The sequence below is a fragment of the Camponotus floridanus genome, unplaced genomic scaffold (assembly GCF_003227725.1).
Source record: "Camponotus floridanus strain SB8 unplaced genomic scaffold, Cflo_v7.5 scaffold76, whole genome shotgun sequence".
Classification (NCBI taxonomy): Eukaryota; Metazoa; Arthropoda; class Insecta; order Hymenoptera; family Formicidae; genus Camponotus; species Camponotus floridanus.
Window position 1 is genome coordinate 315,639 of NW_020229845.1, and position 25,148 is coordinate 340,786.

General features: G+C 39.6%; 1 protein-coding gene across 3 annotated transcripts in view; it reads right to left on the minus strand.

Moving 5' to 3' along the window:
* LOC105252294 overlaps positions 1–25,148 on the minus strand; it is a 250,072-nt gene that overhangs the window by 212,785 nt on the left and 12,139 nt on the right. For all 3 annotated transcript variants that reach the window (XM_025414081.1, XM_025414080.1, XM_025414082.1), the window contains exon 2: positions 10,155–10,343. In XM_025414081.1, coding sequence (XP_025269866.1) covers positions 10,155–10,343 — 189 coding nt within the window. The remainder of the gene's footprint in view (positions 1–10,154; positions 10,344–25,148) is intronic.

Genomic DNA, 25,148 nt, shown 5'->3' on the forward strand with positions numbered 1-25,148 from the left:
TAGAAGTCTCCAGCGTCATTAGTAAAACCGATTCTTCTCGAGCGACTAATTATATCGTGAACTGCTAAGTGCTCAACATCTGGATAATAATATACATTTATTTTATTGATCTCGAACGCGGGATTGCCTAGTAGGCCTCAAAGTAGCGTGCAAATGTAAGTTAAAACCCAGAATCCTTATTTACATAATTTATCGCTTGAACATTTGAAATTATTTTTCTCGCAAAAAATTCTTTGCCTCATTATATATTACTGCATAATATGAAAAAATGTAAATTCTGCAATGTTGCAAAATCTACTCGAAGACATCATAAATATTTAAAAAAAATTGTTTCACATATCGTCGTCTATAGGAACACTTACGTATGTTTGCAATTCCTTTTTTTAGGATCAATCAAGTACAAAAAGATATGTTTTTACATGTGTTAAAATGCAATTTAACATATCTGTCAATAATCGTTCAAAAGAATCAAATATTATCTCAAGATTAACGCAAGATTTTGCACGGATTATTATTAATTCAGAGAAATCGATATTATTAATATAATAGTCGATCAAAAAGGACGGAGTAACTACCAAAGAGCAAGCGGGGAGAGAGAAAAAAGAACAGAATCATCGTCTGACGAGTTTTCTGGCAAGAAAGGAAGACAAAGAGTGAGAGAAGAAAGAGGACGGAACAGGATAATGAGACGGGAAAGGAGAAAGAATAGATGAGAGGCAGCGCGGGCGAATCGCATTATCGGGGGGTATTTACGGGAATTCGCGACGGAATCGTTGCGTGTCCGGTGCCGACGCAGTCATAAACAACGGAGCCATTAATTTAGCCGCGAAGGATGCCCAATATCCTTCGGGAAGCCTCGACGGCGATGCACCGATAGGCAGCTAACGCGCGGATAAAATAAGCTTAGAGGCGTGAAATTGGCAGTAATTTTACAAGCCATAACGATCTACTAAATCTGTAAAATAATTAAGGGCGCAGATGTTTCTCCAGGACTACCATCGCATCCCTCCCGTTCTCCCTAAACTCATCGACCTCTTCTAACCCGCTGCTACCACTACAGATCTTCTTTCTTGTTAAGATTCTTTCAGAAACTCCGTTTATCACATTTCGTAAAGATGTAAATAATGAAATGACAGTTCTATAAAAATAGCGAGCAATGAATATATCTTTTTATTGCCAAAAAAGAAGCAAAAAAAAAAGATAAACCGTAATCAGTAAAAAATGCGTAATTTTTTCGCGTAAAAACCTGTGCGAATTCAGTGGAATGAAAATTGCAAGCGCGGAATTAAACCTCCGATAAAATATGAACACGTAACGCGCGACCTATTTAATTCGATAAAAATTTCTTACGCTTACCGTGGCAATTTATGCGTATTACATTTTAAACGGTGCGCGCGCACTCGCGTTTTAAATTTCGAGGCGAAAGCGCGGGATGTAAGTATAAGGAGCGCCGTGCTCTCAGCTGAAACGAGCAACCATACATTAATTCCGGCTTTATTAAATTTATTGCGACGTCGTAATTCGAGGGGGCCCCGACGCCCCTGTCCCCGAGAGGCGGCCCGCCCGTCTCTTATCAGCGCGCGAGGAGCGCTCCCCTTTTTGCGAAATCTTTACATCAGGCCTTGGGTTACTGTCCATGATGAGACGGTATGTACACTGTTCGGCATACGTGACACCATTAATGATACGGCCGAAAGCGCGAAGTTACGCTCGATCGGCGTGAGCTGGAAGCCGCCAGAGAGACCACCTCGAGTGCCGGAAAGATCGGTGTTCCCAATATATTACCATACGTTCCCATTATCTCGCGTACGTCGTTTGAGACGTAAAATTTATGTGCAATTAAATTTTTATCAGAAATAAAATTTTTATGAGCAATAATTGAAAAGTTAATTATTTCGAAATAAATTAGAAAAGAAAAATACCGGGCAAAAATAAAATAAAAATGTATTTATTTTTACAGAAGCCAGATTTAAACCGCGCAAAAAATGAAATTATTCAATGACAGTCTTCCAGGCGTTGACACGAAGGAGGAGAATGGATGCAGAAGAAGGATAAATACGGACAGTCGCTAACGATCACCGAGCGATTCTACGTTCGCGTGCGTAAAAACGCGAAAAGCCGTTCCACTTTGCGATTAAACTCGGTCTCTCCCGCTCACGCAGGTGAGAGCCTCTTGGCTCGATGTATCTAGCTCGGACTGACGTACACACGCGCGGTATACAAGTGTGATCCGTTTATTGCCTTCCCGGCATCGGTTCCATTTCGCCGAGACTTCGACATCGTTAAACCCGTCCACTCGGGAAATAAAGATCTTTTATGCACGGAAATGCTGCGCGCGCATTCTCCGCAGATTAATTTTGCCATTTCGAGCTGAAACGTCGCTCGTAAAGAAATAGCGCGCGCACTTTCGAGGATTTAAAAGCATTATATGTCAAGTGCGATGTGGCTGATGATAACGAAAATAATACTCTCGCGTATTATTTGCCTAATAATAACGTAATAATCTAGTTTAAAGCCTATAATAATATAAAGTAGTTACATATCGTAATATTTTTGACAAGAAAAAAGGAGAAAAATAGCGTAGCACATGGAGGGAAAGAAGGAGCGAGATATAGAAAATCCGGAGCGCCACGGCGCCGTGCAACGCATCGCGTATCGCTTCTCGGAAATAATTAACCGTCCGCGATAAAATGTCTTAGGTTAATGAAACATCCTTTTGTGCACGCTATGAAGGGACGCCTTCATAAGCGGGCGGCGACATCCAACGCAGCACGGCAAATGACTTATTAGCAAAGTGACTTCGGAGCCGAGCCGAGCCGAGCCGCAACGCTCTCCGGCCGCGAAAGAGGACGAACAAAAATCGGTTATTAACCGTCGGGTTGTCCGTCTGCGGACGACGACGCGATGACGACTACCGACGCGTCCGTTCTCTTACCGATTCGTGCCTGGCATCTGGTAGCTTGTATACACGAGGAGAACATACACTATATGTCCAGGGACGGCGAGCCGCTCGTGCACGCTCGATTAGAAATGAAGTCGAAAGCGCGAGTACTTATTAATAGGATTTAGATATTAGCGGAATATGCGACGAAGGATTCCTGATCCATGAGACCAGATCCATGCTTCAAGATTGATTTGAAAAAAATGAAAAATATCTAAATATGTTTTAAAAATATTTCAATGCGATAAATTAACGTAACCGTGATTCGATGGGAAGATTTCTCTTTTCGCGTGTGTCTAATTTTTTCATAATATATTTTAAATTATGCCTCGAAAATTTATGGTGAAGAAACACACGAGGAAAATTTGCAATTCTCGTTTTGATCTATAATTAATAAATATTTAAAAAAATAGTCTTTAAAGTCTTTTATGATATTAAACTTATCCTGTCTTGAATCAACGTTATTTTTTACAATAAAAAATCATAATCGAAAACTCGCGGCGAACTTGTCGAAGAAAGGAGAACCGGCCCTGTGATCGAAGCCGGTCAGTACCGGTCCGGAACCTATTCAGGTCGTGGATGGCGGTTTACGGTAAGGTCCACGGGAAGATTGCTTATTAGGGAAGGCGCGGAGAGCTACGGAATAGAAAGGCCAGTGACAATTTGATAGATTGAGCTTTTTGTCGTCACGGCTCCGTCGTCGTTAGGGCCGGCACCGATGAAATTATTGCGTTTTTTGTCCGTCACCGGTCGAATGCCTAATAATGAGACGCATGCCATCTTATTTTGCGACCGATGGAACGCGCTGTGTTGTGTTCTCATTCGTCTCCCGAAGGCTCAATATAAAAATGTTCTTAAGTGTTCCCTCTCTCCCTCTTGTAATTTCTAAAAAATATTTTCTTATTAGAAAAAGGAATTCTACATAATTAAATCAAAAGCATCATTTTTTATGAAAATACTTGTGGTTTCAAACAAATGAATTATTTTTCTAAAAAGATGAAATATTATATAAAAGTTATTCTTTCCGAATGTGTATTTAATTTTTATGACTTTTAAAATCTATGTTCAATTCGTACTCTTACACAATTTATAAAACAAATTGAGTTTTTTCCCGTAAAATATATAAAAAATAAAATGGAAAAAAGAAAGAAAAAAATACCGAAAGAAAATCGATTTATTGCTTTGCAGTGCAGAATCGAAAGAAGATGCGGATGTTTTCTCGTTTAACGATAGGTATTGTACGACATTCAATAAGCATCTCGTAAAACGCGCTCAACAAATCTTATGGGCATTTTATTGCCACGTAAATTAAGGCATACTGGAAAGAAGCTTCATAACATGCGGGAGCTTTGAACATCAAATCTGCATGTCTCTGAATTCCAATATACAATTTGAAACATACGTACATGATAAATTCGTAGGGTGCCATTATGCAAAATGTGCGTGTTAATGCGGATAAAAATGCACAGATTAAATGCATACTATAATGCCTTCTTTTAATGGCATTCTTATTAACAAACAATTCATCAGTATTATCACTTTTTTATTATGAATTAAATATTTATAAAGTAAAGTACTATATTTATAGAAATGATTGCTTTTAAAATATTCGTGATATTCATAGCAGCAATATCTTAATTTTGAACTTTAATAATATTCAGTTTTTCATCATTCATGTATAATAAAAAATGGGAGTTTTAATTCCTCGTTTTAAAGCCGAAATACAAATGTGAAAACGGGCATTGATTTTCCACATAAAAAATATGTGCAATCCTTAATTTTCTCACATACACATGCCTATTGTAGCTATCTATAGCTATTTCCTGAGAAAAAAAATGATGAAACATGAAAAATCTGGAATTGCCAGAGATTTTTTTTATACTTGGAAAAATCAGAAAATTTGTATGGACTTTTATTAAGATTCACAAGATTTTTTAAAACTCCTCTTTAGTTTTGCTCTTATACTGTAAACACAGTTGACAAATCAAATTATGTGTTTAAAATATGTTATGAATATATATCTATATTTTTTTTTATTTATATTAAATATTTTAACAAAATATTGAATATAAAGTGCGCATTCTTTATTATAGTTTTACGCAAATAAAAAATTGCTTATGAAAATTATTCAGTCTTCTTAATTCACGTACAAGTCTAACACTTGAAATTTAAGGACTATATTTTCCTTTTTTGTGCCAAAAAATTTTTAATACATTTTCTTTATCTTAAAATAAATAAAAAAGGAAAAATCAGAGAAAATCAGGGAATTTCGAGGGAATCTTTTTTACAAGATTTGAATATGCAAACATCTTCTAAAAGAGTCTCTAATTTCGAGTACACTCATCGTATTCAAGTGACGAAACGTTTAGGAGAACAGAATCAAAGACACCTAGCGATAAAATGAAATCCATCCTAGAACGGTCCGAAGCGGATCCAAGCGGTTCCAAGGCACTAGTTTACGTCGCACGGCAGAGGAAAAAAAACCGTGTGAGGTAATCGATGCGTGCTATGTATACCGACACGTGCGTGTGCAGCCACCGCGCTCAATTGACGCTCGCGCTAATTTTAGAGCGCACCGCGGCGCCGCGCGCGAGCGAGATTAATCCCGTAGACGCGGTGAATTAAGGCCGATCCGTATCTTAAGGGCAGACACCGAGTTCGGTATGAAGGGCACGACGAGACTGCGCGCGCGCGGGAAAGCCAACGATCTAATTAAGCGGCTGTGCAATTAGATTTTGCCCCGCGGATGTCCCAGTTTAACACATCGCTATCGTACGTACTATGCGATACGACGAGCAGCGAGGAAGAAGTTGCGAAACCTACATTGTACTTCGTACTTTGAAATTTTCCCATCAATCGTGACTGGGTATCGTTAATTGCTAATTTCGAACAGGTTCTTCTGTTATCAATCAACCGTCGTCCGATTTGACATTCTCATTATTTAGTACCGACTATGTTATTTAGTTTTGATTAAATTTTCATTTGCCGAATAACTGATGTTTGGAGAAGAGAATGAAATATACCAAGCTGATCCCAGCTTTGATTCGGAAATTTTTATTTTTCTCTTTTATTTAACGTCGTATTTTCGTTTCTTTATTTTTATCCATTATTAAGAAAATCCACTATTAAGAAAATGTTCGTATTAATCGCGGAAACATCAATCGCGAACCGGTTTCGTATGATCGGTATTTAATTAGCACATTCTCGTTATTTATTTACTAGCTAACCGGTTGTCTCCAATCAGGTTGTAACTAATCATCGGGAAAGAATCTATGTATGATAATTCTGGATTTAACTTTAAGAGTTTCGTTTATCTCGACTACTAATTACTCAATTAAATAAAATGCATTAATGGTAATTAGAAGTATCGAACTGGTTTCTCAATACATGGTAAATAATTAAATCGACATTCTCATTAATTCCATTTATCAGCTACAGTTTTTAGTTTTGCATATGTTATGTAATTATTTCCAATAAAATAATTTGCACGATATATGTTTTTACACTCAACCATCTTTAAAATTTTTTATTGGCCAATTAAACAATTAAAAATATTTCAATATGAAATCCTCTCAGACCTATAAAAATTATAGCATATTCAGACATATGTTGACTACGAAAATCCTGAAATATATGAAAGAAGTAGTGAGTGGTAGCTCTATTCTTGCGATTTAACTGCATCGATATCTCCCTAAAAATATCATGGTCGGAACTGAGCTCGTAACCAGGCCGCGCAATAAAAATTCGTTAGATCTCTCATATAAGATACATTTTTATGCCACTTTCGGGCATGCGTGCGTAGATATAAAATGTTTCCGCGGAGCGCGTAATATCTTATATCGGTTGCACTTAGATGCTCGATTTAACTGAAGTGCAAGCACGCATAATAAAGAGTAACTCGCTCTCTCTTTCCGCATCCAAGCGAATATTATATAAATCACGCTGATAAAGGCGGGAAAAGTAAACACGCTCTCGTAATAACGCGATAATTAGATTTATTTGGAGAAGTCGAGACGTCCTTGCATAAAGTGGAATAATGGAAAATAGAAAATAGAGTCGGGGCAACAACAGAGAATCGCGATACTACGTGAAATACTGCGCCATTTCTATCGAGATCGGAACTGATTCTTCCTCTACCGTGGATAGTTATATTACCCAAATCGAACGCGGGGTGGTCGAGAGTTAAGGTTCGCCGCGTGCCTCGAATTTCAACGAGCAGCCCCCGCGAGTATCTCTCTCTCTCTCGATCCTCCGAAATAAAATCACTGCGCGTTACCGCCGTTAACGATCCAGATAGAATATCGAGGATCGCGTAACCACGCGCCGGTTATGTACCTCGGCACGGTCGCAATTTGTAGTAACTGTTTCTCTCGGAGCGGAATAATTTTTTTTTCCTTTCGCAGATGCACATTTATTAGCGCGACCGTGCGCGTCGATGTGGACGCGCGGAAAATATATAGCAACGTCCGCAAATAATACCATATGCCGCGTCTTATAATTCTGCGCGGACGAACGATTACAATGAGAATGAACGGGACGGATAATTCATGAGAGAAATAAAAATAGACGATCCTAGAGATCATATATACAGTTTCCGCGCGTTGCTCGTAAAGCTACGAACCAAGAGAAATAAACTTTCAAATGACATCGTTCATCCTTCTTGGTGCGCATTTGGAGCAAGTATCCACGTGTCAGTTTCATAATCTATGAATTTTTGAAAATAACGCCAATAAAAATTTATAAAAAATATTAATATAATACCAAGATATATTATTGATTTTTATATAGGTTAAAGTTTGAACTTCCTATATAATATAGATGCTTTTATTATTAAATAAATATTAAATAAATAAAATATTAAATAAAAAATATATTATTAAATATGTTATTAAATATAATGTTTTATATAGGAATATGTGTGGTTGTTTTATCATCTAATTTATAAATATACATATTTTAGCATTTTTTTAAAAATTAATAATCTTGACCAAATAATTTTGACAATCTTACTATTTCGATAACTAATTAAAGACTAGTTTGGCACCTCGTGCACCGCTCTAGGCAGCTGCATTTCTAAACAGTTATCTCGCTTTCGATCGCACGTTCGAATGAGAGCTAAATAATCCCGGACGAAATTACTTCTGATATGTACGTCCGAAGCCATCGGTCGCTTATACACGCCGTGGGCCGATACAAATTGCCTCCTCCGCCCACTCGGGTACCGTCCTTAATCGCGGCAACCAGATCAATCATTCGGCGCGATCTCGCGCGATAATTAATATCCAGGCGTCGCGATTTACGCGACGTAACAATCGCGGCTGCGACGGAGGGGGAGGTCGAAGACGGACCCCCTGGCGCAGCGAGGGCATCACATCCGCGAGATCCGGTCGCGTGGCTCTATTAAAAGCATCGCGTTTAAGTGACGCCGGTAACGGAGAGCGAGGCGGCGAGCATCGTCGGCGCTAACGAGCGCGCTCTAACAAGGTACTCGCCGCCCACGCGGTTTTCAGGCTTTCAGGCCTCGTCGCCCGACTCCCACGGTGCAGCATCGACGTGGCGCCACGCCACGCTCTTTTTTACGAAGCACGATTGTTGTGACAAAACTGTAAATTGAATATCGATCGCGTGTGCCCGTAACTTACATGTTCGGTACGTTTCTGTGCCATGTCACCGGTCGTTAAGCCTGCGCGTCTAGAAAATGAGTTCCCGTGACTAGGTAATGCGGGACGATTTGGTGTCAATCGTGCAAGATAGTGATACGAGACAATAAAGGGGAAGTTTTGACATAAAGAAATTTGGGGCATTTTGGGGAAATCGAAAATTTGTGCTGCTGCATCTCTCTTTCTCTCTCTCTCTCTCACACTCATATCTTACCTTAATTAATTTTGTTTTCAAAGATCACCTGCATATAATCACTAAACTCACACGTTCACATAAAAAAAAAGAAAACGAAAAATAGCGTGTACGCTATTCTTCCTATGATTTCGACAATTTTTTTATGACACCAAGACTCCACTTGATTACGCAAAAAACGGATTTGAAAAATGGCACGCCAAAAGATACGAGGAGAATTATTGTTGACTTGGTAGGGCTTCGACGACGAAGGAGACAAAATCGCGGCGTATAAGTAGAGAAGCTGATTGTTTTCGTGCTAGGCGCGTATTTCAGGCCGCTGTCACCTGCAGACACGCTATCGCGACGAAATACTAGGTTCGCGGAGCAAATTATGCTCCGCACTGGCGACGGAACAGGATAGGATCGATATACGAATGACGATTGACCTCGATCGAAGGCTATAAAACTCACCGCCACCGTTCGCGCGCGTGATACAAACATACCCATAATTTTAAACGAAATTGCTGCTCATTACGCGTTATTACCAGTCCCGGGGAACAGTCATACTTTTCAATTAACCGACATCGTTTTTTGTCGCGCGGCAAAACTTCGACCTACATAACTGTTCGTCATCCCGCGTTCGCGAGATGCGCAAAACATCGAATTGATCGCTCATTTTTAATAACGCGCACACTGAGTGACGACGAGCGCGCAAAAGTATCGTTACACGCGCGTCAAATGATTTTACGTATAGCTCGCGGTTTGTAACAGCATAAAGTTGCGGTCAAATAAGTTAACAACAATCATAGTCGAGAATAATCGACGCCATTAACGATATTATGCATTAATTAAAATCGCCAACGAACAAATGAGTATCATTTACCGTGCGTATTATCAGCATTTAATTATTATTAAATGATTTAATAATCGATTGTATTTTAAATACTGTTACTAATTTGCAGCGAAATCAGTCTATCGAAATGTTGCAATATATATTCGCTTTCTTACACATGCAATTAAAAAAAAATTTTCCATTCTTTCATCCATTCTTTCTTCTACATAATATTATACGTATGTATCTCTTCTATCGAAATATCTTTTTTTATGATCGTTATTACGTCGTTTCATTATTAATTCTTAATATCTATTCGTCATTACTATTTTTTTATTTTTGAGATTAATTCAATACTATACTTTTTAAAAAATTTTTTTTCTATAAATACGCAGCAATATTTTTGATTCAGTAAAAATATCAATATATATATATAGTTTTGACTTGGTCACTTGTAAGATCTATATATTAGCAAGACCACAACCACACAATTATTACGGTCTAGTTGGCAGGATCAAATCACAAATGATCAAACGTGTCACTCACTGTGCATATCGTTGGCGTCTGTCCATGGACTTTGTTGCTATTGGAAGGAAGCTCCGGCCCTTTCGGAACGTCCAGATGTGTCCGAGATAGTAGAGACGACGAAGTAGAAACGTTACTCGAATTTGGAACGTGAGTCGTCGGTAGTGGCGTGCCAAGCGGAAGATCCGGACGGAAAAACCACGTAGGCCACTGTAAAAAAAGAGGAAGCCATTTTTATATTTAAACTATTTGGTTTTCTTGCATATTCATTATTTATTTGTGATGACGTAAATATGCATTTTCTATAAACGTCTTCATTTTGTGATTATAAATATTTTTCTTCTCTTTTTTTCTAAATTTAAAATATATTTTCCATTAACAAGAAATGTGTATGAGACATTAATTTTTATAAATCTCAATTTTATAACAAAATATTTTTATTACTTAAGAGAATTAATAATAATCATTACTAATTAATTTATTAATTAATTTAATTATATATATGTATTTTTATCGCGTCAAAGTAAAGCTTTTCTAACAGATTACAATATAAATTTTTTTCCGCATAATATATTTAAGAATTAATTTATGGCAATTTTCTTTGTTGATATACAATTAAATATGAGTTTACTTAAATATGTAATCTGATGGACTATACCAAGGCATTAACTTTTATTTGCCTGATGACGATCTATAATTAGATAATAAACTAAATTATACGTTAGATGTAGACAGAGAAATTTATTTGCGAAGAATGAGAAAGATATTTTTAACGATTTACGACTCGGAAACAGTTATTGCAAAGAAATGAAATTATAAAAAAGATTTCTTTATATTCAAATTATCCACAAAAAAGACAATTCGAGTAACTCCTTAAAAATTTAATTCTACGACACAGGAAAAATGTTATCCTATTCTGCTTGTGAATAACCGCTCGTCATAAATATCTAAACCGAGATCTCGAGCACAATAGAGAGGTTAATAAGCGAGCTCATCCGTTTCATCGTTTATTACTTCGCGATGCAACCTAAGGGCCCTACCGTCCTTTCGGCGGATAAACGTCCCGCTCTAAGCGGAGCATTTGAGTGTCGCCGCGACTGAATATGAGCAGCTTCCTAAGATAGATGACATAAGTCTCTGACCCTATAAGAAGCGCACTCGCCGAGCGCGAGGTCGTCGCGCGTGTGGTCCGTTGAAAGTGTTCTTGCGGAGGAGCCGGCTCCGCTGGGAAAGAGAGAAAAGGAGGCTCTCTCGCGCCGCTACTCGCGGCGCGTCCCGTTCACCGCGATACATAAGGACTTTTTGATCGCCCTCGTCGGGGCCGCGACACGAATTCCACGCGATTAATCGCGGCCGCGTGCGCGATTCGTTCCGCCTGTGTACGTCCTGTAAAAACAGCCTCGCTACCAGACTTATCACTCGTCGTAACGCCGTTCTGTCGCCAATTTTTGCGAACGTTCTTTTCTCTCATCTTCACCTTGCCGCGCTGCACCTCGAAGATAAACGAGTAATCTCCGTTAAAACATAAAGGATATTAATAATCTTGCGGTCAAAATTCAATTGTTCATCAATCGTGATTATGTATGTAACGTATTCCTCGTTGGATCTCTGTGTATACCGTAGAAAATCTTACATCACGCCCGTGTGTTTTAGTTATTTTCGTGCCAGAAGGTTTGGCATCAGCACCATCAGCCGCTATTGGTCACGACGCAGTGTGGAAAGTTGGTAACAGGCGGGGTGGGACACGGGAGGTAGAAGGAAATGATTTCAGGGTGGTCTGGCGAATGTCTCTTGTCGTTGGCTCGCGGGAGTTAACGCCAAAACCGAAATAACAAACTCCTAAAGTCCGTGAGTTAACGCGCTACTTCGCGCCCAACTTTTCACGCACGTGATATTTTCTGTTTATCGCAACGGTAGCCCGCAACCATGGAAATAATTCGACATCGATCAACTCGATATCAGCGTGGATTTTATCTTAAATTCTCTCAAATCCAAGTATCGATCCTCAAATTTCTAAAATAACTTATGACGTGTTTGGCAAAACACTAAATTACGGTCTGTCTTCTCCTGCATGTCTTTCCGCCATTATTGTTAACACATATTTTTCAAAAAATTAAAATACTAATTTAATTTAATATTAAAATATATTAAAAATAATAATTAAAATATTAATTAAATATTAAAATATTAATTTTAAAAAACGTTTCGATTAAAATTAAGCGAGACAAACTTTTTTAAGATTCAATTGTCAAAATATCTAATATGCACAATTATTTTAATAACTATGAAAAGTAATTACACATTTTTTGTTTATTTATCGAGAATTTTTGAAAAGAAAAACCCAACTGTAAATATATCGTAAAAGCTGTGGTTAAAAGTATTCAATGACTCTGGAAACATAAGTATTAGAGAGTCGAGATGTATTTTATCTCGCCGGCGTATACGATGCGAAGTATTATCACCATTTTTTTCGCGCTAGCATGAGAGTAGCAATGGTATTCACGCGAGCAAGCCGCGTGTAATATCGGGCGGACTATTTTTATACGAGGCATGGGGATGTGCTCTCGAAAAACGCGGCGCGGTATTCTCCAAATTCCACGCTGGCGAATCATCGTTCGGACTGGCCATGCGCTATAATATCCGCCCGAATATTCCATTTTTAGACGAGAATATCAGAAAAAAATTTCGTCATCGCGGAAGAAGCTATTCTACATTAATGCGATTAAATTAGATATTTTCGAGAAAATATAATGCGTCCAATTTTCTGTCGATCATTCTATAAATTTATAAATTTTATATAATTTTTAAATAGAGAGAGCTGTAGAAGATCCTACAGAAATGAATATTTTTATTTGAAAATATCACGTAAGTTTATGTTTCCCATATAGGATACTTATTACTACAAGTATTACGACATTATTTTATGTGTGAAAAGTTGAAGCTATCTATGAGACACATGATAAGTGCAATTGATCAATCTGCTTAATCGCGCGAGACTGAAGACGGTGTGTACTTTTTATACGGTGAACGAAAAAGTTCCCACAATCACGAAATGTCACACGTTCGATTCGTGACATGGAACATGACTCTCTCTTTCTCTCTCTAATCATCAGGAATTTCTTGCAACTGGAAGAAGCAAGAAGCGAGAAACCGGGACTCCTTCAATCGGCTGTTGAAAAAAATGTCTTGTTACACCGTACAAAAAATTACATTAATTTGAGCTTACGTCATATAGTTTCACTATACACACGTGTTTCGAAAAAAAGATGCCAAAGCAGATTGAGTAACTATTGTAATAGTTACGACTGACAATCACGTGTAATATGATGCAATGTTTGCGGATGAATTTGTGACTCGAAACGCCGCAAACTTGTTTCTAATTTCTAATTCAGTTCATTCCGCAATATAATAAACGGCAGTGACGCGAAACTTTTTGCGGTCGTCGCGCGAAATGATTTCCGAATGTCTTTGTCGTGTATCTCGCGCTCAAATGAAATAAACATCGTACACCTGTGCGTTTTCTCTCGCAGTCTAGATCACGAAATACCACGAATAGTAAACTCCACGACAAAAAATACATCAACTAAGTAATGTATTTTTCGAGAGTATTTTTCGGTTATGCTGTCACGCAAAGATTAATATTCATTTAATCTTGATATCTGAATTTTCTCTACAAAAAAAAATACTTCCACTAGAAATATGTAGATTAATCATTTGTTAAGAAAATGAAATATCTACTAAAAATTAATTAATCATTAAATTAGAATATTTATTTAATGATATAAAAATTCACGAAATAATAAATTTCACGACAAAAACATATTAATCATCGTAATCATGTTTTGAAAATGTCTCGGTTACATTGTTACGTAAAGTTAATATTCAATTTTATCCTTAACGTTCGAATCTTTCCCACAAAAACAAATGCCTCCACCGGAGGCAAATCAATTATTTGTTGAAAAAATGGATCTATATCTATCAAAAATAAATGAATCATTGTAGAGAATCTTTATTAACGATAAAAATTCGCGAATGTAACTTTAAGCGTATCGAGAGGCCTTGCGCGGCAATTTATCAGAATTTCACGCGAGCCGCGCGCCGCGAGAGGATCGCTTTGCGATTTTCCACGGTTACTCGGGAAGTGACATTATTCGCGCTGTGCGTCGAGCGGCCGGGGCCGCGAAGATGAACGGCTCGAAATTTCCAGACCCCGAAGGCCGCTACTCGCGTAATGACGAAGTGAGGTCGGTCCAGCGAGGTAAACACGAGTCGAACCGCTTCATTAACGAGCGGCCCGGAAGAAAGCTCGTCGACCGACTGCGTGTATTTATACGTTTAACGCGCGCGTGTAATATATACAAGCATATTGCGCATATATTACGTTACGAGTGGCGTAATATACGAACGCAATCTCTCCGTGGACAATGACGACGACGATGGTCGTGCGGATAATGACCGCCATCGTTAAAACGTCGTACTGCAAAAATGACGAATTTATACCTTCCTGAAATTCTCGTACCCGCCGACATTGGCCTCTCGAGGACATGACGCTGATTCGTGTCTAAATTATAGAGAATTAACGATCCCCGAAGTAGCGGAGCTTATTTAAAGCGTTTATTTTTAATAGAATTTCGATGATGTTTCTCGGAAAATTACGAAATATGCTCCACAGAGGCGATTTAAAGATAGATATCTCAAGTATTTCAAGTATTTTATAGACAATTTTAAGGAAAATCAGCAACTCTCGCACAAAGCGCACATATCCTCCTTTCTTTTACCTCACGGAGTATAGTCAATCTCATGTTTCCGGGATGCGCAACGTGACATATCGTGCGGTTCGAAGGAAATCTCAACGTCATACTCGATACTTTGAAGTAGAGTTGCACAAGACTCAAGACAAAACAATATTCGTAAAAATATTGTGTTGGTATTGAACAATTTTGTTTTGGTTTTGAGTGAATCTTTGTAAAATTTTGTTTTGAATTTATTAACAATTTTTATTTAATATTGAACAATTATTTAACGTAATCTTTATAATTTAAGATAATTATTTTTTTATGTTGCTCATTTACTTCCCAAACACGATATATATGGTATATATGCACAGTTTTATGTAGCTAAATAATTGAAATTTTATTGTTTATTACAATAATTGCTTTTAAATTTAATATACATCTCTAATAGTTTCTAAATTTAATATAAATATTTTTATTTATTAAATAAAAAATATATCATTAAATATGTTATTAAATAAAATTGTTGAATTCGTATATATAGTGTATGATTTTTTCTCATCTAATTAACAAATATATATATTTTAGCTTTTTTAAAATCAGTCATCATGTAAGCCAAATTATTTTGACACTCTTGATAATTAATTAAAAATCTTGCTTCTATTTTGAATTTCGAGATAAGACAATATCAAGACTGATATCTCGTGCAACTTTGAAGCGATTCATGCCGGGGATAAGTGAAAATTATGGTAGTCCCCTCGAGGGGGTGTTATCCGGCGTATACGACTTGGTAGACGAACGGCATGCCGTTATGACAATGTCGGCTATTTCGGAGGCACCGCGGCGTGGCCTAATCACGCGTTTCGCCGAACATTACACTTACGTCAGCGCGATATCTCGCGACGAGTATCAATTTCGTGGGCGACACGCTACCGCGCGCGCGAGCGCGCCGCGGGATAACCCGTGCCGTAAAAGCGCCGAGGAGTTCAGGCTCGTGTTCGACCTATGCAAATCCGACGGCCGTATGTATTTATGCGCGCTCATCCTCAACCTCCGGCGCGCGCGAGACGAGCCTCCGAAAGCGACCGATCGATCCTTCCGGGCGTTGATAACGCGGTCGGCCGTAAAAGGAACGTCATTATCTTTAATTTACAACGGAATTATACGACAAACTTGAGACAAGTACCTAATAAAATAAACTAATAATAATAAATCAATTCAATTTTTTCAACTTGAAAACATCACAATCTGTTCTTACAAACTGTAACACATTTCACTTCCCTATAAATTTGTAATTATTATTCACGTTATTATCTTTAATTCAATAAAATTTATTATATATTTATTATATTAATAAAATTTATTATTATCTTTAATTTATGCACGAATGTTTCTATGCATCTCGATCCGTTTTAATCACGTTCTTGCGAAACTGTAACACCATTCGCGCTGCCCATATGTTCGCGAGAAGACCCGCGACGAGAGCGTTTTCCAAAAAGTCCAGAGAGTCTATAATTAGAGCGCGCGTGCCGCAACGCAACGCAACGCAACGCAACGCTCGCTCGCGCGTTTAACGAGCTCAAGTTTAACTCTACATTCCGCGCCGACGTACGCTCATTAAATCAAGACAGCGCCTTATTGTCGCTTAACCGCGCCGGTTTCCGCGGCGCGGGAAGAAGCGAGCGTCGCTAAACGGCCGGCTAACCGCGCTCTAATCTGATGGGGGCCCCGACGACGGTGCTCAGACGGTGTGACATCGGCGTGTCATGTCACAGTCTCGTGACTTCGCTCGGGCGACATCCGCCCGAGGGGAGGAGGGGAGGGGACGGGGGATCGCGCGCAATCCGCGCATCAAAGCCACGGCGCGTGCGACACGCTATGTGCCGCCCACTTCGTGTCCCGTAATTGCCAGCGACAAAACGATCGGCGCGGCGCGCGCGCGCGCCATAACGTGACGACAAAACGCGTTCCGTCATGCCACCGGCAGAGATAAATAGAGAGGGTGCGAGAGGGGGAGGCGGGGGGACGGGGACGCGTCACGCCGACGAATTAAACCGCGGAGCCTTGGTCGCGGAATTCCGCGCGTCATGTCTCATTACGCTCTCTCGCCCAAGTCTGGGGACAATTTACGCCCGGTAAAAAAAAACCGCGCGCTTCTCTCTCTCTCTCTCTCTCTCTCTCTCTCTGTCGCGTCCGCTCCTGTCCGTCAGAGATGCATCGCGGAGATGTCTGCCGCTTATTGCACTTTGCGCACCCCCGTTATCATCTCTCGCCACATGTTCCCGGATCGCGTTTCTCAAAGATTCGGTTTCGTTCACGTCGCGTCGTGTGAGTCGCAGGTAGATGGTAATGTGAACGGAAAGAGGAAACGCATACACGCACGCAATATATGTATAGGCTAATGAGAGGCGAAAGCGTAGATATTAGGACGCAATTAACATCTTCATACTTTATTTCCTTAATTAATCATTAAGTTTCTCTTCTTTTGTTTGAATCGTCTTCACACTGTTGACTGAAAAGAAGATACATTATATAAACTGACAAAATGAGAGATATGAATAAATATTAAAAATTTACACCAATTATAAAATTCAAATATGCATTTATATATTTTTTTGTCACCGGTACTGATGAAGATAAAATAACTTCAGTAAAATAACCGAAATGTTTGGTTAATTAAGGAAATAAAATATGAAAATGTTAATTGCATCTTGATATCTACGTTTTCAAGTCTAATGATCCTATTTCCCTTCTTGCTCTATTATATTTCATATTATTATATATGAGGACTTTTTCAATTTTACTATTTGAACATGTAATATTCTCGAAAACAAATTTGTTTCATGTGGTTTTATTATTATCTTTTAATATCTTTCCTATCTCTAGAAAATCGAGTTTCAATCTTATAATAGCTATGTAGATTAATAATTTAATTTCAATGCAAAAGCCAATTAATATATTGAAAATATAGAGATTGCGTTTTTTTTTTAGAAATCTGTCTAAAAGATGCACATATGTTGAAAATTATATACCGAGCGAATACAATTTCTGACAAATACTTATTATCGCGTTTAATTGACTCTTTACTCTAATCATATATGTAATTAAATATAGTTGATTTACATTTTATACGTATGTGAATACGGGTCGTCCATTCTGGTTATATATCGTGTACCGATCGTGATAACCGCGTCGTGACATTCAGCGTGTTAAGACACCGATTAATGTGCTGTTACTCGACGATGAATTCCGCTCGATAAATGCCGCGACATACACCGTTGCTGCATAGAACGTCCTTTCTCATACACCCAAGTCGGATCAACGCGCAAAGGGAGAAAAAAAAAAGTTGCGCCAACGTCACACCGCGGATACGCGTTTAGATACGCAATCGCTCGCGGGAAAAACGCTGGAAAATAGACAGGTTGACGCGTCTCGCCGTGGAACATTGTAATTACTTTCAGTGATTTGCAGGCGTATGAGAAAATTCTTAGCGCCAACGCCGACGAGCCCGAGCTTCGCCTCGTCATCTGCGCGAACGCAATCTCGAGGGGAGGTACTCGCATACATCTACGCGCAATGAATCACGCTTCGTGCACTGCGTAGAAAAATTCTCGCTTCGTCAAAAGGTACCGATTTCGCGATACACACGAGTAGCGGGAATTAGACTTCGCGTTGAAATATTATTAACGGGACTTCTGCAACGCTGATTAGTACACCTATACAACTCTCTTGTACTGGTTATTAATTGTCATAACGCGTAGAGTTTCTACGTTTCTTCTCCTCCAGCCATATATATTTACGATTTATTATTATTTTATACATATATTATATATTATTTTTTTATATATTATTTATATATATATATGTTAGATATTATTTATATTAAATGTGTATTATGTGTAAATGTGTATGTAATTTATATACATATATAAGATATATTATAGCTCCAGAACACAGTTGACTCACAATATTCTTCCTTGAATATAATTTCCCTAATTTTATGTTTCTTCCCCTTTTTTTACATCTTCTTAGAAAATTCTTTTTTATTCTAGAATACAATCGACTATTGTCTATACTTATTTCTTTTTTTTTTTTATTAATTTCCTTTCTCTGTATTTCATGAAATCTTAAATTTACCACAGGACTGATAAATTTTTCTCGACGATTGATTATACCTATTCGGTATCAAACCGAGAAAATGCGTCGTGTTCCGGAGCGACCGCCCCGCAAGCGTAATTGCAGCTCGCCATTTTTCCGAGGAAAGGAGGGACCGCGAGGACTGACTTCTGTCGACGACCTATCGACTACAGGTGCGTTATACCGTCTCATCCCCTCGGTCGTCGCGTAGCGCGATGTCTTAAATAAGAAATACGTTAATGTCGTGGTAAGCAAGGAAGCGCTGATGATAACAATTCGTGGGGGAAAATCGTTGGCATTTCTCCCTCGCGTATACGCATCTTTATATTTGCTTTTTCATAAATAGTACATTCTGCATGCATGTGTTGTATTACGCATGTCGCACAGGCGGTTCTTTAAAATCATTTAAAGGAAATTGCGAACGTTTATGTCGGAGAAAATGGCGATGAAGAAACTATCAGTTTGATTCTGTTTGAAATTAAATTTAATTTAAAAAAATACATGATTTTAAAAATAATGAGTAATTTAGAAAAAAAATAATTCAAAAAAGATGATTTTAAAAGAAAATAATGAATAATTTAAAGCAAAAAATGTGAATAATAAATCCAAAGAAACCCTCAAGGGCGCCAGAAATACGAGTTTAAAAGGCATTTCATTCTTCTTGAAACGTATACTTGGTAACTAATTGCAAGTGCATATCCGGGTGGGCGTGTACGTATATCCGGGATGCGCATGCATCTCGTGTAACGAATACCGAGGACGATCCTTTGCGACGTCGCTCCCGCCGTTTTTAAAGATGCCGCCGGTTCTTCGGTCTCAATTAATTGCGCACACGAATTATGCGCGCGGACAATGCTATCGGGAATCTCGCGAAACCCCTGTGGGGCACGACGCGACCACACGCAGCACGCATTAATTCCTCTATTACGGGCATTGTAGGCCTGCGTATCTACCCGACGTACGCGCCGTTGTTGCGTATACACCGTGTATACGCCCACATACATGGCGCATTGGATATCCGAATTCGCGATCTCGTTGTAATTTTGTTGTTAACGAATTATCTCCTCATCATTGTTAACTACAACGTTACTACAACGTAAACAATGTAATAACGAAAAAAAAGTTCAAGTTAAAAAAATAACATTTATCTATTCGTCAAAAATTTAGAAAAATAATTTTTTTTTGTAGATACACGTTCCGATCGTGTCTCTGTAAAAGAAAACAAATAACGATGCGATTAAAATGTCGGAGCATGTTATCGGGCTGCAGTGACCGATGCGTTGCAATTCGGCTGTTGTTGTGAGAGTCATTTTACGACACAATGGTGGAAAATCCGCCCGCAACTCATGCTAATGGCGATATCACGAGCGCCATGGTCCATCATGAATAACACCGCGCAACGATGTTGTCGAGTATCGAACCGATGCGACGTCATTGTAACCCCGCCGCTAATGAGCCGGCCTCATTGTTATCTCATCGAGTTTTCCGATAACCACGTGATCTCAATAGGCGCGCACTACCCTCAAAACTCCGTTGATGCCACAGCTGATCACGCTATCGATATGTATTAATGAACGGGATTCCCAGCACGAAATGTGTGTGTGTATCGAGAACAAAATACATTTTTATTCATGTGAATATCGATAATATAATATACGTCATTCGACGTATATTATTTTATTATTAATATTCACATGCCAAATATTTATATATTTGATATGTGAAAATCTTTCAAGATAGGTTTTTCAATTCACTCACGTATTCATTATGTTTAAATATAATAAATTTTTTTAATTTCAACTTTTGCGCACGCTTTAATAATTTCCAACTTTCAATGCAGTAATTCGGTCAAGCGCTGCGAGTTACTCCTCGCGAGACCGGTCTTCGCGAGATGTAAACGATGCAAATGCTGACTACCTGTTGAGAGACGACCGCGAGCGGGAAGAATCGCGAATGCGGAGGGAACGGGAGAAGAGAACCCAATTAAAGCGCCGAACGCGTCCTAATTAACTCCTCAATTACACGGTTCCCCTCTGATTTCGGGCAAACAAAGAAGGTAAGCCCGGGTCACCCGCCGAAGAGTGTATTCCCCGTTTCTCCCCTCCGCCACCCCCTCGACAAACCTCTCCCCCTCCCTCCTCTCCCGGCTTGAATCTCCCGGCTTGTGCCGTGTTCTACCCTACACTGGTACCTTTCCGTACATCGCTCCCCTCAACCTCCTTTCCCTGAGGGTTCTAGGTACACATTATAATTGCGCATATTAAAATGGCGTCACGACTGCGCCAGCCATCCATCTAGCCAGCCAGCCGGCAAGCCAGCCATCTTTAATCAATAATGGAGCATCAGGGACCATGACAACAGATACCCTTTCCCGGGGTTTCCGTCTCGTGGACTCTCTCTTCCCCCCCCCCTTCCTCCCCCTTCTACCCCTAGGCAAGGGTTGGCAATCTTCCTTCTCGAGCTTGGGATACATTCGTGTCGTGTTACGTCCCTCGACCATCCCTTGCCCCTTTCCGTCTATCGACCCTAAAAGTCCGTGTAACTTGACGAAATGATCTCGTCTTGAATGTCCTCGCGGGGAGAGCCTCGCGATTCGACACGCTACTAAAATTCGCAGAGCTTGTTCCGAAATTGATTTCCAAACGTACGAGAACGCGATTCGTTTTCTTCTTTTTTTTTCTTCTTTTCTCTGAGAACACACATGGACGCAACCTTGTCCCATACTCCTCGATTCTCCTATGGAAAAGCGAAACAATGACTTATCCGCCTACTTTTCTAAGCTCCCCTACAGACTTTCCCATATGAAGAGCGCGTTGGATTATTTACCAGCCGATAAGGCACCGGGCAAATTAACTTTGCGGCAAATCATCGCAAAAAAGAAGCAAGGGAAAACTCGTCGGTCTCGCGTGCGCGAAACAAACGCCAAGCAACACTTTCGCGTATGAAATATTGAGCCGGTAACAGTTGATTCTGCCGCATTACCGTAATACGGCAATGTAAATACACGAGGAGGGACACGGATATGTGCGGGCCGAGAAGCGAGGAGGCCCCGGACGGTGGAGAAGAGAAGCCTCTCCAAGCGGAACGATACATGGCGAGCACGTGCGAAACATACACGCGTTTCCTCGCACGCATCGTCGTATCGCCGGACTCTATGTACATATGTACGTAGCTGCGTGTGTGTATGTATATACACATACACGCGTGTCGCGTGCTATGGCTATGCTCTTGCGTGTACGTTCACGGCCATCGATCGGCCGTCAAGCCGTACGCACCTGTCAACGTGCCATTATACGTCCGGTACTTCTGTTTTGTGCACCGTGACACTCCGTGAAAATGACGGTCTCGGCTGACGCACAAGGATATATTACACGGCCTATTCACGCGATGCTAATAATGACCGAGATTGTAATAGAGAGCCGTGCATTTCGTCGGATTCAATCTGTTGTTGCATCATTTAAGGCTATTGTATTTGTGACGTTCGCTCTCATGATAGCTAATCTCGTGACTAACAATAAGAAAAAAACTCAAAATGTACGTGATGTGTTATGGACCATGATCCCATTTTAGGAGCATCGGTGGACCTTTTGTATCATGCACGACAATATATATTTCGCTTCTTTATTTCAATTATTTTACTTTCTCCCTTGACAAATAATATATCTAATTTTTTTATTAAAAATATATATATAGTATATATATTTACTACTGTTATTTTATTATTATTAATTTCTATGTTTAAATGATTTTGTTTACTTATCTAACACACAAATATAAATTAGCAGATCCATATATCGAATAATAAAATAATCATCATGCTACAAAAAACGTTGCGATTAATACCTTCAACAATCAATACCTTCGAAGAAAACAAAACGTCCGACTTTCGTACGTACGTTTCCCGTTACCTTAAATCGCAGATCGATCGACGACGCATCGATTCCGTTCTCGTAGCGAATTATCGAAAATAATACGCTCGGTATCCAGCGGCGATGCGGTCGAACGAGTCAATCGGATGAATCCAGGCGGCGAGGCTCGCGCGCCAAGCGGGGGATACGAAATTAATAGTGTCTATACGCGGGAACAAGACGAGAGCGAGGGCATTATCGTCCCTCGTTTGGGCATTGGGAGCGTGTAAAGGCATGATGCAGAGCCGAAGCGGCCGCGGTCCGGCTCAAAGCGACGATCCACCATTGCCGGACACGCCAGGGGCGCAACAGCTTGATACATCGTTACACGCTGTTCCTTCCATATGCCCTTCTGCAACATTCTCCCTGTTCCCCTTTCTCTCCCTACTGTCTCTGTGTACGCTCACACCACCGTGTTGCCTCCAACATCCCGTTGTCTCGGTGTTCCCGCTGTATCGGTGCGCACTCTTGTTCCCCCCGACACCCCCTGCTCCAGCTAAATCCAAAGCCGAACGCCGACGCGGCGCTCTAATACGATATCACGATCAACGGCACCGTGCAAGCCGTAAAGCTCGGCAACGAGGGAAGAGGCAGCCGCCTACGCGACCGGGCCGGTCTTTAAATCGCGCCGCGCCGGTGTAAAAGCGCGCTCGTGTTTTGCATTTTGCGTCGAGATGAGGGAACCAGAAGATTCATGTTAATTCCTTCCGCACAATTTTTCATTTTTCAACAATTACCTCTCTATCTAAACGAAAAAATTTATACAAGCCGAAAAAGAAAAAATAAATTATTTTATATTACTATAAAATAAAATATTGTGCGTAAGGTGTTGCAGAGTTTTTATCTCTCAATCGAGTAAGAATGAAGTAGAATTCTCGTAACACCGAAATGATGTGCGATCATACGTAGACGAATCTTTTCGTATAGCGAAGAATGCCGTGCACGTAGAACTGGTTGCCGAAGAACGCGAATCCCCATCGGACGGTAGTCGCGAGACGCGAGAAATTACGAGAGAAAAGAGAAAAGGAAAGAGGAAACATGCGAGCGAAACGGTGACACGGGCACGTATCCAGGAAATATACGAGACAGGGAACGACTGCTGTGAAGTTAAAGGCGATCACACACGGAATCGTCCGCGAGTTTCTCTCGCGTCTGTTCTCATGCGAATCGAAGTGAGAACTGAGAAAATCAGGAAGTTACATATGGGTAAAATGAATTTTTTTTTCATCCTTTATAGTATTAAATTGTGTATCTCAGATACAGGCACAAGCCAAGTTTCTTTCTCTTGTCAATTTTAATTTGAATGTGTATAGATAAATTTTATTTATTTTATTTCTAGGTGACTGAATAAATTAAAATAAAACAAATTAAGACAAGATAAAAGGTATTTACGAGCAATCACAACATGTTGGGTGTGAGAATGTAAATTTAATATATATTTGAGTGAACGTTTCGATTCTTTCTTTGAACCATCTTCAACACATTCTACAATTTAAAAATTCTAGAAGAAAATTCTATTCTTAGAATTTTTAAATTGTAGAATGCGAAACGTTCACTCAAATATATATTAAATTTACATTCTCACACCCAACATGTGTGATTGCTCGTAAATGCCTTTTATCTTGTCTTAATTTGTTTTAGTTTTCGACGAGCTGAAATAAACTTATAAATTAAAATAAATTAAAATAAATTAAAATAAATTGTCCAAGATAAAGAAATCTTAAATCTATATCGTATATAATTTTACATTGATTATTAATCTTGGTGATTTAAAAAACGCGGACTGTGGACAAGAGATTACGAATCCACTATGGAAACAACAGAGGTACAGCCGATACGATACATTGGCAAGCTCGGGGTCAAGATGGAGCACACGCGCGGAGTTATGTGAACACGACTTAAAGCATCTAGAGTCTACGCAGAGACATCGAAGACGTGCCGCTGTTCGCTGCTTTATGGAGGCATCAATTACTTTAATATTCGCGGCTGTAACATCTCAGTGCAAACGCGTACACGTGCCGCATAAGCGCGTCATTGCGGGTCGCGGTAGGTGTCAGCGATCGTAAAGTCAGCGCGCGGCCAAATGACGCTTTCGAGCATCTTTGGTGTCCTCGTAACATGATCGGCGCGATCGTGAAACACCGATCAAATTATGATGACATTTGCCATGAAAGAGAGAGCAAGTACACGCGTTTAACGACGCCGTAAAGAATCACACGCTCGTATGGAGCAGTATT